Raw genomic sequence first — 14,635 nt, 5'->3', positions numbered from 1 at the left:
ATGCAGTCATCACCGAGGTGGAATACTCTACAGCTGTATACTGTTGAGGTTGACAAAGGTGTTAATCGGCTTCCCTTCCGAAACTTCCTGACTTTTGCCGGGGCAGCAGCTAGTAAAGGATGGTATCAAACCCTAACCCCACTGCCCTCCCCATCGGTCGGTCCCACTACCCACCTCGGCCTCAGCCTCGGGCTCCTCGCTCTCTGGCCAGGAACCGCCCCTAATGAGACGGAGACGCTCCAGACTGCGGGTGTGCATACGGTTCAGGAGGAAGAAGTTGAGTGGGAACGGGATGGCCTCTCCGTACCAGGGCCGCGTGAACGACACGTAGTTCTTCGAATCCACCCAAAATGTGTAGATCTGGCCAGCAGTGGCAGGGGGAGAGAAACGGAAGGAGGGGTTAGACCTGGCCAAGGAGCCATCGCGGACAGCACGGGCAAGGGTTCGCTGCAGAACTCACCAGTGCTGGAAGTAACTTCTCCTCGATAAGGGAGCTAAAAGCCATCGTGTCGGCACCTTGCGTTGCTGACAGCCCATAGTCTGCATTATACTTCTACAGGGAAAGAAAGTTTGATTACTAAACATCTCCATCACAGAAACAGGCCCTTTGGCCCATCTAGTCCATACTAAACAGTTAATCTGCCTCGTACCCTCGACCTGCACCCAGACCACAGCCCTCATACACCCTCCATCCATGTACCTCTTCAAATTTCTCAGATTTTGAAATAAAACACATATTCACCACTTGCACTGGCAGCTTGTTCCGTACTCACCACCCTGATAGAACATTTCACCTTTCACCCTTAGCCCATGACCTCTAGCTGTAGTCTCTCCCAACCTTAGAGGAAAAAACCTGCTTACATTTACTCTTTTTTATACCCTTCATAATTTTGTATGCCTCTGTCACATCTCCCTTCAATCTGTTATGTTCCAGGAAATGAAGTCCAAACCTATTCAAACTTTCCCTGAGCTCAGGTACTCAATGCAGACAACACCCTGGTCTTTTCTCTCTGCACTCTTTCAACCTTATTTACATCTTTCCTGTAGGTCAGCGACCAAAACTGGACACCATGCTCCAAATTATACCTCACCAACATCTTATACAATTTCAACATAACATCAAATTCCTGTACTCACTACTTTGGTGTTATGAAAGCCAATGTGCCAAAAGCTTTCTTTACAACCCTATCTACAATTGATGCTACTTACAAGGAATTATGGATCTATATTCACAGATCCTTCTGCTCTACAACACTCGTCAGCATAGAGAGGCAGTTACACACAGGAGACTGGGTGACAGTCAGGAATAAGAAAGGGATTAATCAGTCAGTGTAGCCATCCCTTCAACTTTGGATACTGTTTGGGGAGCAGGGAATGAACTAGTAGAGGAAAGTCACAGTGGTCAGATATCTGGCACTGAGTCTGGCTCTGTGACTTGGAAGGGAAGGGGGAGAAAAGGCAAGATATGGTGATGGAGGACTAATATCCTAGTGGGAAGGTTTGCTAGTGCTGCATGGTGGGGGTGGCGGTGGGGTTTAAACTAGAGTTGCAGGGGGATGGGAACCAGAGTGCCACAACAAACAGATGTTAAGACCTCAGACAAAGTCTGGAATCAGAGGTTGAGCATTTTGCAACTAATGTCCTGAGCTGCGTATATTTCAATGCAAAAATTGTCGTAGGAAAGGCAGATGAGTTGAGGCTGTGGTTTATACAGGGAATTATGATATTGTAGCCGGGTAGCGAATCGTAAACACAAAATACTCTGCAGATGCTGGGGTCAAAGCAACACTCACAACACGCTGGAGGAACTCAGCAGGTCGGGCAGCATCCGTGGAAACGATCAGCTGTTTCGGGCCGGAACCATTCGTGGGGGGCCCTCCAGCGTGTTGTGAATGATATTGAAGTCATTAGTGAGACCTGGTTGTAGGAGAGGCAGGACTGGCAGATCATATTCCAGATTTCTGTTGTTTTTTTTACACAACAGAGCAGGAGGGATTAAATGGTTGGCATGATTAGTCAGGAAACTGTCACAGCCATGCTCCATCACTACAGACGGGAGAACTTGTCTAGTGAAGCTTTATGGATGGAATTGAGGATTAAGAAACGTATGACCACATTAATGGGGCTATATTATAGACCCCCCCACCCCAAACAGTCCTCAGAATTTAGAGAAATTTGTAGAGAGATAGCAGGTTGTTACAAGACACACAGGTTGTTATAGTAGGTGATTTTAGCTTTCCACTGTAAAAGGAATAGATGAGATAGTTTGTCAAATGTTTTCAGGAGAGTTTCCTTAATCAGTACATTGAAATCCCAATGAGAGAGTGTGCAATTCTTGATCTGCTATTAGGGAATGAGGCAGGGTAGGTGACAGAAGTTTGCCTAGGGAACACTTTGCATCTAGTGATCATAATGCCATTAGATTCTAAGTAAATATGGAAAAAGATTGGTCTGGTCCAGAGATCTACATTCTAAATTAGAGAAAGGCCAAATCTGATGGTATTATAACAGATCTGGCAAGTGTGGTTTTGGGACAGGCTGTTTTCTGGCAAAGGTGTACTTGGTAAGTGGGAGGCCTTCAAAAGTGAAATTTTGAGAGTACAAAGCTTGTATGTGCCTGTCACAATAAAAGGTAAAGATAACAGGTTTAGGGAACCTTGGTTTTCAAGAGATATTGAAGCCCTGGTTAAGTAAAAGTAAGGTGCATAGCGGGTATAGGCAGTTAGGAGAAATGAGGTGTGTACGGAATATAAGAAATGCAAGAGAACACTTATGGATGAAATCAGGGGCATTAAAAGAAGGCATGAGGTTGCCCTAGCAGACAAGGTCAAGGTGAATCCAAAGGGATTCTACAGATACAGTATGTTAAGAGTAAAAGGATTGCAAGAGTCAATATTAGTCCTCTGGAAGAGCAGAATGGTAATCCATGTGTGTAGTCAAAAGAGATGGGGGAGATTGTCAATGGATTTTTTGCATCTGTATTTACTGGGGAGACAGACACAGAGTCTATAGATGTGAGGCAAAGCAGGAGAGATCATGGACCCTATTACAGAGGAGGAGGCGTTTGCTGTCTTGAGGCAAATTAGGTGGATAAATCTCCAGGGCCTGACAAGGTGTTCCCTCAGACCCTGTAGAGCAGAGATATTTAAATCATCCTTAATGACAGGTGACGTACCAGAGGATTGGAGGATAGCTAATGTTGTTCTGCTGTTTGAGAAGGCCTCTAAGAATAAACCAGAAAATTACAAATTCTGTCAGGACAGCCTGAAGTCAGTAGTGGGAAGGCTCTTGGAAGACACTCGAAGGGACCACATACCTCTCCAGATGATATCGATCACAGTCTCCACTGTGTAGCAGAGCGGTCCAATTCTGTCCTTAATCTTTACAAGTGCCCACTTTTGACCCCCTCCGAACTCCCTCGCTGGGATCGCTTGTCCAGGAGTGAAATATCGAACCTCTTTGTAGAAGAGCCCTCAATTTGTCTCAGTCTGTTCTCCTGTATACTCCTTCCGAGACTGGGTTTGAGGAGACTCAAGCCTGAGTGCAAGGGACGACGCAGGAATAGTGTAGCTGGTGAGTTTTTGTTTTGTGGAGTGTGCCTCATTAGGATAAGCGAGGAGGAAATGGACAGGTTTGTTAGAGCTGTTCGGGAGGGTTTGGCAGGGGGGTGGGAACTGGAGTGAAGGGACTCAGGATAGGATGATGGTAAGAAAGCAAAGATAGCACACAGTCAGACTGCCAGGAAGGGCAGGCAGATCATCGGCCAAAACTGCAGCCAGCAGGATGAGCATCAGTGCATTAGGGATGCAGAATCAAAAAGGGTAGCAGATACAGCACTTAAAGTGTTATATCTCAATGCAGGGAGTATAAGAAATAAGGTGGATGATCTTGTTACACTATTACAGATTGTCAGGTATGGTGTTGTGGCCATCACTGAATCATGGCCAAAGGATGGTTGTAGTTGGGAGCTGAATGTCAGAGGTTACATGTTGTATCAGAAGATAGGAATGTAGGCAGAGGGGGTGGTGTGGCTCTACTGGTAAAGAATGGCATCAAATCAGTAGAAAGATGTGACATAGGATCGGAAGATGTTGAATCCTTGTAGGTTGGGTTTAGAAACCGCAGGGGTAAAAGGACACTGATGACAGTTATATACAGGCCTCCCAACAATAGCTGGGAGATGGACCACAGATTACAACAGGAAATAGAAAAGGCATGTCTAAAGGGCAATGTTATGATAGTCATGGGAGATTTCAACATGCAGGTCAAATGGGAAAATCAGGTTGGTAATGGATCTGAAGAAAGTGAGTTTGCTGAATGCCTACAAGATAGGTTTTTAGAGCAGTTTGTCATTGAGCTACAGGGGATCAGCTATACCGGGTTGGGTGTTATGTAATGAACCAGAGGTGATTGGGGAGCTTAAGGTAAAAGAACCCTTAGGAGGCAGTGATAACAGTATGATTGAGTTCAACTTGAAATTTAATAGGGAGAAAGTGAAGTCAGACATAGCAGTATTTCAGTGGAGTAAATGAAATTACAGTGGTGTGAGAGAGGAGTTGGCCAAAGTAAGTTGGAAGGAGCTGCTGGCAGGGGTGACAGCACAGCAGCAACGGCGTGAGTTTCTGGGAAAAATGAGGAAGGTGCAGGATAGATGTATTCCAAAAACAAAGAAATACTCAAATGGCAAAATAGTACAACCGAGATTGACAAGGGAAGTCAAAGCGAATGCAAAAGCAAAAGAGAAGGCGTACGAGCAGACTCGATGGACCAAATGACCTAATTCTGCTCTTATGTCATATGGTCTTATACAACAGAGCAAAAATTAGAAGGAAGATAGAGGATTGGGAAGCTTTTAAAAACCTACACAGAGCAACTAAAAGAATCATTAGGAGGGAAAAGATGAAATATGAAAGTAAGCTAGCAAACAATATCAAAGTGGATAGTAAAGGCTTTTTCAAGTATGTAAAAAATAAAAGAGAGAAGTGAGTGGATATAGGACCAGTAGAAATTGAGGCCGGAGAAATAGTAACGGGGGACAAGGGGATGGCAGATGAACTAAATGAGTATTTTGCATCGGACTTCACTGCGGAAGACACTAGCAGTATGCCAGCTGTTGTAGGGGGTGAGGGAAGAGAAATGAGTGCAATTACTATTACAAGGGAGAAGGTGCTCAAAAAGCTGATAGACATAAGGGTACACAAGACAGTTGGACCAGGTGAACTGCACCCTAGGTTTCTGAAAGATGTAGCGGTAGAGATTGTGGGGGCATTAGTAATGATCTTTCAAAAATTACTAGACTCTGGCATGGTGCTGTGGACTGGAAAATTCCTAATGTCACTCCACTCTTTAAGAAAGGAGGAAGGCAGCAGAAAGTCAATTATAGACCAGTTAGCCTGACCTCAGTGGCTGGGAAGATGTTGGAGTCAATTGTTAAGGATGAGATTATCAAGTACTTGGTGATACAGGATAAGATAGGACAAGGTCAGCATGGTTTCCTTATGGGAAAATCTGCCTGACAAACCTGTTGGAATTCTTTGAGGAGATTACAAGTCGGATAGATAAAGGGGATGCAGTGGGTGTGTATATTCGGACTTTCAGAAGGCCTTTAACAAGACGCAACACATGAGGCTGCTTAACAAGTTAAGAGCCCATGGTATTACAGGAAAGCTACTGGCACGGTTAGAGCATTGGCTGATTGGTAGGAGGCAGCAAGTGAGAATAAAATTATCCTTTTCTGGTTGGCTGCCAGTGACTAGTGGTGTTCCGCTGAGGTCGATGTTGGGACCACTTCTTTTTTCAATGATTTAGATGATGGAATAGATGGCTTTGTTGCCATGTTTAAGGATGATACAAAGATTAGTGGAGGGGCAGGTAGTGTTGAGGAAACAGATAGACTGCAGAAGGACAGACAGATTAGGAGAATGGGCAAGAGGGGCAAATGAAATATGACGTTAGAAAATACATGGTTATGAATTTTGGTAGTAGAAATAAATGTGCAGACTATTTGCTAAATGGGGAGAAAATCCAAAAATCTGAGATGCAAAGGGATTTGGGAGTTGTCCTTGTGCAGAACACTCTAAAGGTTAACTTGCAGGTGGTGGTGACGAAGGCCAATGTAATGTAATATTCATTTCAAGAGGTCTAGAATACAAGAGCAGGGATGTGATGCTGAGGTCCAAAACGTCGACTGCTTACGTTTTTCCATGGATGCTGCCGACCTGCTGAGTTCCTCCAGCATTTTGTGAGAGTTGCTTTGGATTTCCAGTAGACTTCCTCGTGTTTATATTTATACTATTACTGAAATATGACACGACATTCACCCCTTACCTGCTGAGCCATAGAGCTAGTCTCAGTGGCACAGACATGGCTGCTGGCGTAGGTGGGTCATATTTCAAACACACACACACACAGAGCCATATCCAAAGGGGTATATTTGTTATTGAGGGGAAACACCACAGGGGTACTCTGTGCTGTCCTTTTCCTCTTCCTAATGGTCACGCAGCTAACTGTGTCCTGCAGCCTAGGCGTGACTGCTTTCTCGTAGCTCCTGTCTATCAGCCCCTTAGCCTCCTGAAAGACCCAGACATCCAGCTCCAGTTCTCTAACATGGTCTGTAAGGAACCACGGCTGAATACACTTCTCACAGTTGTAGTCATCAGGGACCATGGTCTCCCTGATCCCCACATCCTGCAAGAGGAGGACATCACTTCCCTGACTGCCACCCCACTGCTCAACCTGTGCAATAAGAAAGAGAAAGAACACATCAGAACGTCACCTTTGCCTCTGGTCCATTCATCCATTTCTTCTCACTAAAGCCTCAGGCCAAAGCCTCAGCTCCCCAATCTTTATAATGGCCCACTAAATCAACGTCCACTCCACTTGAACCTTAACTTCTCTTTACAGGCTGCTGCCAATTAACCAATCAATTTCCAACTAACAACTTGCAATTGTGGCTCTTTAGGTTCCTCCTAGCTGAAACTGACCAGGATGTCCGGAGATTCACCTCTTAAAAATCCCCACTCTCACTTCAAGTGCCAGATCCTCCTGAAACCGTGTCTACCTGCTGAACTGTGTCTACGCCCACCTGGACAAGCCAGCGAGCACTGTGAGGGTCACGTTTTTTGACCTCCAGTGCGTTCAACACCATCCGCCCTGCTCTGCTGGGGGAGAAGCTGACAGCGATGCAGGTGGATGCTTTCCTGGTGTTATGGATTCTTGATTACCTGACTGGCAGACCACAGTACGTGTGCTTGCAACACTGTGTGTCCGACAGAGTGATCAGCAGCACTGGGGCTCCACAGGGGACTGTCTTGTCTCCCTTTCTCTTCACCATTTACACCTCAGACTTCAACTACTGCACAGAGTCTTGTCATCTTCAGAAGTTTTCTGAGGACTCTGCCATAGTTGGATGCATCAGCAAGGTTGAGGTTGAGTACAGATCTACGGTAGGAAACTTTGTCACAAGGTGTGAGCAGAATTATCTGCAGCTTAATGTGAAAAAGACTAAGGAGCTGATGGTAGACCTGAGGAGAGCTAAGGTACCGGTGACCCCTGTTTCCATCCAGGGGGTCAGTGTGGACATGGTGGAGGATTACAAATACCTGGGGATACGAATTGACAATAGACTGGACTGGTCTAAGAACACTGAGGCTGTATACAAGAAGGGTCAGAGCCGTCTCTATTTCCTGAGGAGACTGAGGTCCTTTAACATCTGCCGGACGATGCTGAGGATGTTCTACGAGTCTGTGGTGGCCAGTGCGATCATGTTTGCTGTTGTGTGCTGGGGCAGCAGGCTAAGGGCAGCAGACACCAACAGAATCAACAAACTCATTCGTAAGGCCAGTGATGTTGTGGGGATGGAACTGGACTCTCTGACGGTGGTGTCTGAAAAGAGGATGCTGTCCAAGTTGCATGCCATCTTGGTCAATGTCTCCCATCCACTACATAATGTACTGGGTGGGCACAGGAGTACATTCAGCCAGAGACTCATTCCACCGAGATGCAACACAGAGCGTCATAGGAAGTCATTCCTGCCTGTGGCCATCAAACTTTACAACTCCTCCCTTGGAGGGTCAGACACCCTGAGCCAATAGGCTGGTCCTGGACTTATTTCATAACTTACTGGCATAATTTACATTTTACTATTTAACTATTTATGGTTCTATTACTATTTATTATTTATGGTGCAACTGTAATGAAAACCAATTTCCCCCGGGATCAATAAAGTATGACTATGACTAAATGTCCACATCTTTCCATTCCCTGGACATTCACATGCCTAAGAGCTTCTTGAATGCCTCTATTGTATTTGCCTTCACAACACCATGGCAACACTTTCCAGGTACCCACCACCCTGTGTGGAAAAAACCTGCCCCACACATAACCTTTGAACTAACCCCCCCCCCCAGTTTAAATGCCTGCCCACTCACATCAGACGTTTCAACCCTGGGTGAAAGATACCAGCTGTCTGCTCCATCTACGCCTCTCAATCTTATAAACCTCTATCAGATCTCCCCTCAGCCTCCAGTGCTCCAGAGAAAAGAATCCCCACCACAAGTTATTCCAGTACCTGCAAGCAGTCCCTCTCTAGGGTGAACAGGCCATTCAGCCCATCGAGTTGAATGGCTAATACGAGTACGAGCAGGCTTAAGTTTAAGCTGATCAGAGGAAAGTGTGGGGGGGGGGAATGTCAGAGGTAGTTTTTTTAAAAAACACAAAGTGGTGAGTGCGTGGAGTGTGCTGCCAGGGATGGCAATAGAGGCAAATACATTAAACTTAGATAGACACATGGATGATAGAAAAGCTAAGGGCTACGTAGGAGGGAAGGGTGAGATTGATCTCCGAGTAGGCTAAGAGGTCAGCACAGCATGGTAGGCCAATGGGTCTATACTGTGCTGTACCGTTCTATGCTCACGGGCACCAGCCTCTCCCCAGCATCCAGGACACCGTCAAAAGGTAACGCCTCAAAAAGGCCACTTCCAGCACTAAGGACCCTCATCACCAAGGAAAAGCCCTCTTCTGATTGACCATCAGGGAGGAGGGACAGGAGCCTGAAAACACACACTCAGTGATTCAGGAACAGCTTCTTCCCCTCCGCCATCAGATTCCTGAATGGACAATGAACCCATGAACACTTCCTCTCTATTTCTCTCTCTCTCACACACACACGGTATAATAATTTATAATTTACTTTTTGCAATATACTGCTGCTCCAAAACAACAAATTTAACAACATACGCCAATGATATTAAACCTGATTCTGGTTCCATGTTCTGTGAGATCCTACCATCCTGGTACTGGGTCTGTAGACTGCCAACTTACAATTGTTCTAGTACACATAAAGGCTTTTTTATATAAACAGAGATTCAGTACTGTGCAAAAGTCTTAGGTACATACATATAGCTAGGGTGCCCAAGACTTTTGCACAGTACTGTATTTATCAACGTGGAACAGACAGTGAGTTTCTAAATTTGGGAAAAGCAAAGGATACTGCGAATGGAGAGGGTGGAGTGCCGCAGGAGGGGTGTGGGACAGGTGGCAGAGGAGTGCCAGGGATGGGGGGGCTGGGGTGATGCAGGGGCAGACACACCCTGCCCTGGGACACCAGGCAAGGTCACGATTTCAAACAATTGGTTTATTGGTCATTACAGAATGTCTCCCTGGTGCTTTTGGTTCCCTCCCCTATCCCTTCCCCCTTTCCCACCCATAATTCTCCTCTCCCTGCCCCCTTCCCACTCTCAGTCCACAATAGAGACCCAAATCAGAATCAGGTTTATCACTCACAATGTTGTGAAAGTCTCTGCCTCCACCAATCCCTCAAACAGACTGTTTCCAATTCCAACGACACTCTGGGTGAAAAAACTTCCCGGGATTTTCTCCAAACTTATCCTGAACCTACACTCCCTAGTTTTAGATGCCTTTGCTGGGGAGGAAGGTTACTACCACCTCCCCTACTTATGACCCAGGGAATATCTCAATTAACTCCAGTCTTATGTGAAAGACAAGGCTGAGTCTGTTTTCCCCATGGGTGGAGGAGTGAACTGATCGGAGGTAAATCGAATGATCTAAGGGACAGTTAAACTGCTCCGTGACTTTGGAAGGAGCCCCATTCAGAAACTAAGCCGAGGGTCTACCTGTTTCCTGAGGTATGCAAGGATCTGTAGAGGCTGGGACAGCACATCATTCTCGGTCTTTAAGGCCGGTAAAACCCCTGCGACAGAGCAGAAGAAACAAGTTCAACTGTATGCCCAACTTTCCCCTCCCCAACATCCAAATAACAAAATCAGAAATACAGGAGTTACTGATAGACTTTAAGACACAAAAAGGGAGAACACAAAAACTTAAAGATTAGTTTTAATTGTCACGTAAACTGAAACATGCAGTGAAATGTACCCTTAGTGTCGCCCTCGGACTGTGTTGGTCGTTGACGCAATGGTGGAGGCAGCCCACAAGTGTCGTCTCGCTTCCAGCAGCAACAGAGCACGCTCACAACTCACTAACCCTAACCCGTACGTCTTTGGAATGTGGGAGGAAACTGGAGCTCCCAGGGGAAATGGTCTCGGACATGGGGAGAATGAACAGACCCATTACAGACAGTGGTAGGAACCAAACCTGTGTTGCTGGTGCTGTAAGGTGATTCACTAACCTCTGTGCTACTGTGCCGTCAACAGGCAAGCACAGGGCATAACGTTTTATGCGAGTTTCAACACCACTGAGCATTCAACCACAGGTCTTAGAGCCAAAGGAATCACAGATCCCAGTGCGTGAAGGGTTAGTTACCAGGATAAGCGGCACAGACTGGTGTGGTGGTGTTCCAGAGACACGAGATTACAGATATTAGAATTTGGAATGACACACAATCTGCTAAATTAAGGGGTTCTCACACAAACACTGGTGGGAATGTAACACTCCCCCAGAATCACATTTATTATTAGTGACATGTCATGAATTTGTTTTATGACAGTACAGTGCAATCCATTAAAAAAATTACCAAAGGCAGCAGTTAGTTCAAGCCATGACCAACCTGTCAAAGCATTACATCTCAACAGATCTGAGTGCCACTGGGCGATAGCCATTTAGACATCTCACCCTGCTCTTTTTGGGCACTGGTATGATTGGTGCCCTTTTGAAGCAGGGAACATCCGAAGCAGCAGTGAGGGACTGATGACGTCCTCACCAAGTTTTGTGCTCAACAGGAAACATGAGACCGAGAGGTAGGTTTACATGGTTTGGACACAGACAGCATGCTATGAGCGGAGATAAGAGTAGGGTGGGAAAGACAAGGAGTGTGGCTTCATCCGGGTGGGTTTGAGGTGTAACCTTACCTAAGGGACTCCTCCAGGGGTTGCTCAGCTTGTGTACTCTCACGGGGGCTCCGGAAAATCGGGCATAAGCCTGAGGAGAAACAACTGGGTTAATAAAATGCGAGGATGCGCAAACCTCTCGGCAAGGTTGTGTTTCAGGAGACAACTGTAACCAATGCTCCCGACAGCAGGAGCTGGAGTGAGGGAGCTCATTCTGCACTGGTCCATTGACCATTCCTGACGCACAGAATCAAATTCTCTGTGCCCTATACACTCCCAGGCTAGAGACGGCACGAGTTGAGACAGAGTGAAGCTCCCTCCACACTGTCCCATCACACACTCCCGGGGTCAGACACAGAGTGAAACTCCCTCTACACTGTCCCATCACACACTCCCGGGGTCAGACACAGAGTGAAGCTCCCTCCACACTGTCCCATCACACACTCCCGGGGTCAGACACAGAGTGAAACTCCCTCTACACTGTCCCATCACACACTCCCGGGGTCAGACAGAGTGAAACTCCCTCTACACCGTCCCATCACACACTCCCAGGGTCAGACACAGAGTGAAGCTCCCTCTACACTGTCCCATCACACACTCCCGGGGTCAGACAGAGTGAAACTCCCTCTACACCGTCCCATCACACACTCCCGGGGTCAGACACAGAGTGAAACTCACTCTACACCGTCCCATCACACATTCCCGGGGTCAGACACAGAGTGAAGCTCCCTCTACACCGTCCCATCACACACTCCCAGGGTCAGACACAGAGTGAAGCTCCCTTCACACCGTCCCATCACACACTCCCGGGGTCAGACACAGAGTGAAGCTCCCTCTACACCGTCCCATCACACACTCCCAGGGTCAGACACAGAGTGAAACTCCCTCTACACCGTCCCATCACACACTCCCGGGGTCAGACAGAGTGAAACTCCCTCTACACTCTCCCATCACACACTCCCGAGGTCAGACACAAAGTGAAGCTCCCTCCACACTGTCCCATCACACACTCCCGGGGTCAGACACAGAGTGAAGCTCCCTCTACACTGTCCCATCACACACTCCCGGGGTCAGACACAGAGTGAAACTCCCTCTACACTGTCCCATCACACACTCCCGGGGTCACACAGAGTGAAGCTCCCTCCACACCGTCCCATCACACACTCCCAGGGTCAGACAGAGTGAAACTCCCTCTACACCGTCCCATCACACACTCCCAGGGTCAGACACAGAGTGAAACTCCCTCTACACCGTCCCATCACACACTCCCGGGGTCAGACAGAGTGAAACTCCCTCTACACTCTCCCATCACACACTCCCGAGGTCAGACACAAAGTGAAGCTCCCTCCACACTGTCCCATCACACACTCCCGGGGTCAGACACAGAGTGAAGCTCCCTCCACACCATCCCATCACACACTCCTGGGGTCAGACAGAGTGAAACTCCCTCTACACTCTCCCATCACACACTCCCGAGGTCAGACACAGAGTGAAGCTCCCCCTACACCATCCCATCACACACGCCCGGGGTCAGACACAGAGTGAAGCTCCCTCCACACCCTCCTATCACACATTCCCAGGGTCAGACACAGAGTGAAGCTCCCCCTACACCGTCCCATCACACACTCCCGGGGTCAGACACAGAGTGAAGCTCCCTCTACCCTGTCCCATAACACACTCCTGGGGTCATACACAGAGTGAAACTCCCTCCACACCGTCCCATCACACACTCCCGGGGTCAGACACAGAGTGAAGCTCCCTCCACACCATCCCATCACACACAGGAGTGGTTGTCAGAGGAACTGGTAGAGAGAACAGAAGCAGAGGGGGAGCAGGTTGTCTGAAAGGTGAGAAGGGATGGTAGATCAAAACAGAATACCTCTGATAGGGTGAGACAGAGTATGTTCTACAGATGCAGAGCTGGCGTAAGAAGCAGGAAGGTGATACGTGGAAGAAGTAAAGGGCTGAAGGAGCAGGAAGCCAATTGGAGAGGATATTGGACCATGGAAGAAAGGGAAGGAGGAGGGGAACCAGAGGGAGGTGACAGGCAGGTGAGGAGAAGGGGTGAAGAGGGGAACCAGATGGGAATGGTAAAAGAGATGAGGAAGGGAGAGAAACTACCAGAAGTTAGAGAAATCGATGTTCATGCTATCAGGTTGAAGGAGACTCCAACCCAAGTATGGCATCATTGTGGCAGTAAAGGAGGCCGTGGTAGTACGAATGATAATGATTTGATCTGTATAAACAGCACACTGGACAGGCTTTTCATTGTATCTTGATTCATGGGACAATAATAAACCAATATCAATAAGCCAATCCCTACCATGGAGCACTACAGATCACCTCTTACACTACCATGGACTTAGCTCTGATCGCGGTTTGTTTTTCATATGACTGTCATCCTGTTTTCTGCACTATCCTGTATAATACGTGTAATTTATGTTCAGTATGTTGTTCGTACCCACATGCCTGTGTTGCTGCTGCAAGCACCTTTTCCATTGTACCAGTACCTCACTGTACCTGTGCACAGGACAATAAACTCCACTTAAACCAAGTGAATTACTGAAGCAATTAGAGCTGTTAGAACCAGTTTCTATAGTCTTGCTTCAAGGAGACAGTACACAAAGTGGCAACATACACAAAATGCTGGAGGAACACCAGGTCAGGCAGCATCTATGGAAATGAATCAACAGCAATGAGCTACAACTTACAACGGGACACAGAAAACACACGTCAAAAGGTGAATGTTAAGATAGTCATGGGGAATTTCAATATGCAGGTAGATTGGGAAAATCAGGTTGGTGCAGGATCCCAAGATAGAGAATTTGTAGAATGCCTACAAGATGGCTGTTTAGAGCAGTTTGTGGTTGAGCCCACTAGGGTATCAGTTATTCTAGATTGGATGTTGTGCAATGAAACAGATTTGATTAGGGAGCTTAAAGCAAAGGAACCCTGAGGAGAAAGTGATCATAATATGATAGAATTCACCCTGCAGTTTGAGAGGGAGTAGATACAGTCAGATGTATCAATATTACAGTGGAACCATCAGAGAGGAGCTGGCCAAAGCTGATTGGAAGGGGGCACTAGCGGGGATGATGGCAGAGCAGCAATGGCCAGAGTTTCTGGGAGTAATTTGGAAGGCACAGAATATTAGTTGTATTCTAAAGGCTGGATGATACAACCATGGCTGACAAGGGAAGTCAAAGCCAAAAGAAAACAAAAAGAGAGGGCATATAATAGACCAAACATTAGAAGGAAGTTAGAGGTTTGGGAAACTTTAAAAAAAACAGAAGGCAACTAAAAAAGCCATGGAGCGGTGGGGTAATGAAATA

At 46.9% G+C, this 14,635-nt stretch overlaps 1 protein-coding gene across 2 annotated transcripts in view; it reads right to left on the bottom strand.

Moving 5' to 3' along the window:
* Window positions 1–14,635, bottom strand: part of mtx1b (metaxin 1b) — a 35,861-nt gene that overhangs the window by 3,948 nt on the left and 17,278 nt on the right. The window contains exons 2-5 of one of the 2 annotated variants that reach the window (XM_072282955.1): window positions 11,325–11,394; window positions 10,134–10,210; window positions 461–553; window positions 175–360 (exon numbers count right to left, since the gene is read on the bottom strand). In XM_072282955.1, the coding sequence (XP_072139056.1) occupies window positions 175–360; window positions 461–553; window positions 10,134–10,210; window positions 11,325–11,394 (426 nt within the window). The remainder of the gene's footprint in view (window positions 1–174; window positions 361–460; window positions 554–10,133; window positions 10,211–11,324; window positions 11,395–14,635) is intronic. The other variant, XM_072282959.1, reaches the window with a different exon arrangement.

This window comes from Mobula birostris, chromosome 2, assembly GCF_030028105.1.
Source record: "Mobula birostris isolate sMobBir1 chromosome 2, sMobBir1.hap1, whole genome shotgun sequence".
In the NCBI taxonomy this organism is placed as follows: domain Eukaryota; kingdom Metazoa; phylum Chordata; class Chondrichthyes; order Myliobatiformes; family Myliobatidae; genus Mobula; species Mobula birostris.
This window is presented reverse-complemented; position numbering and strand designations above follow the sequence as displayed.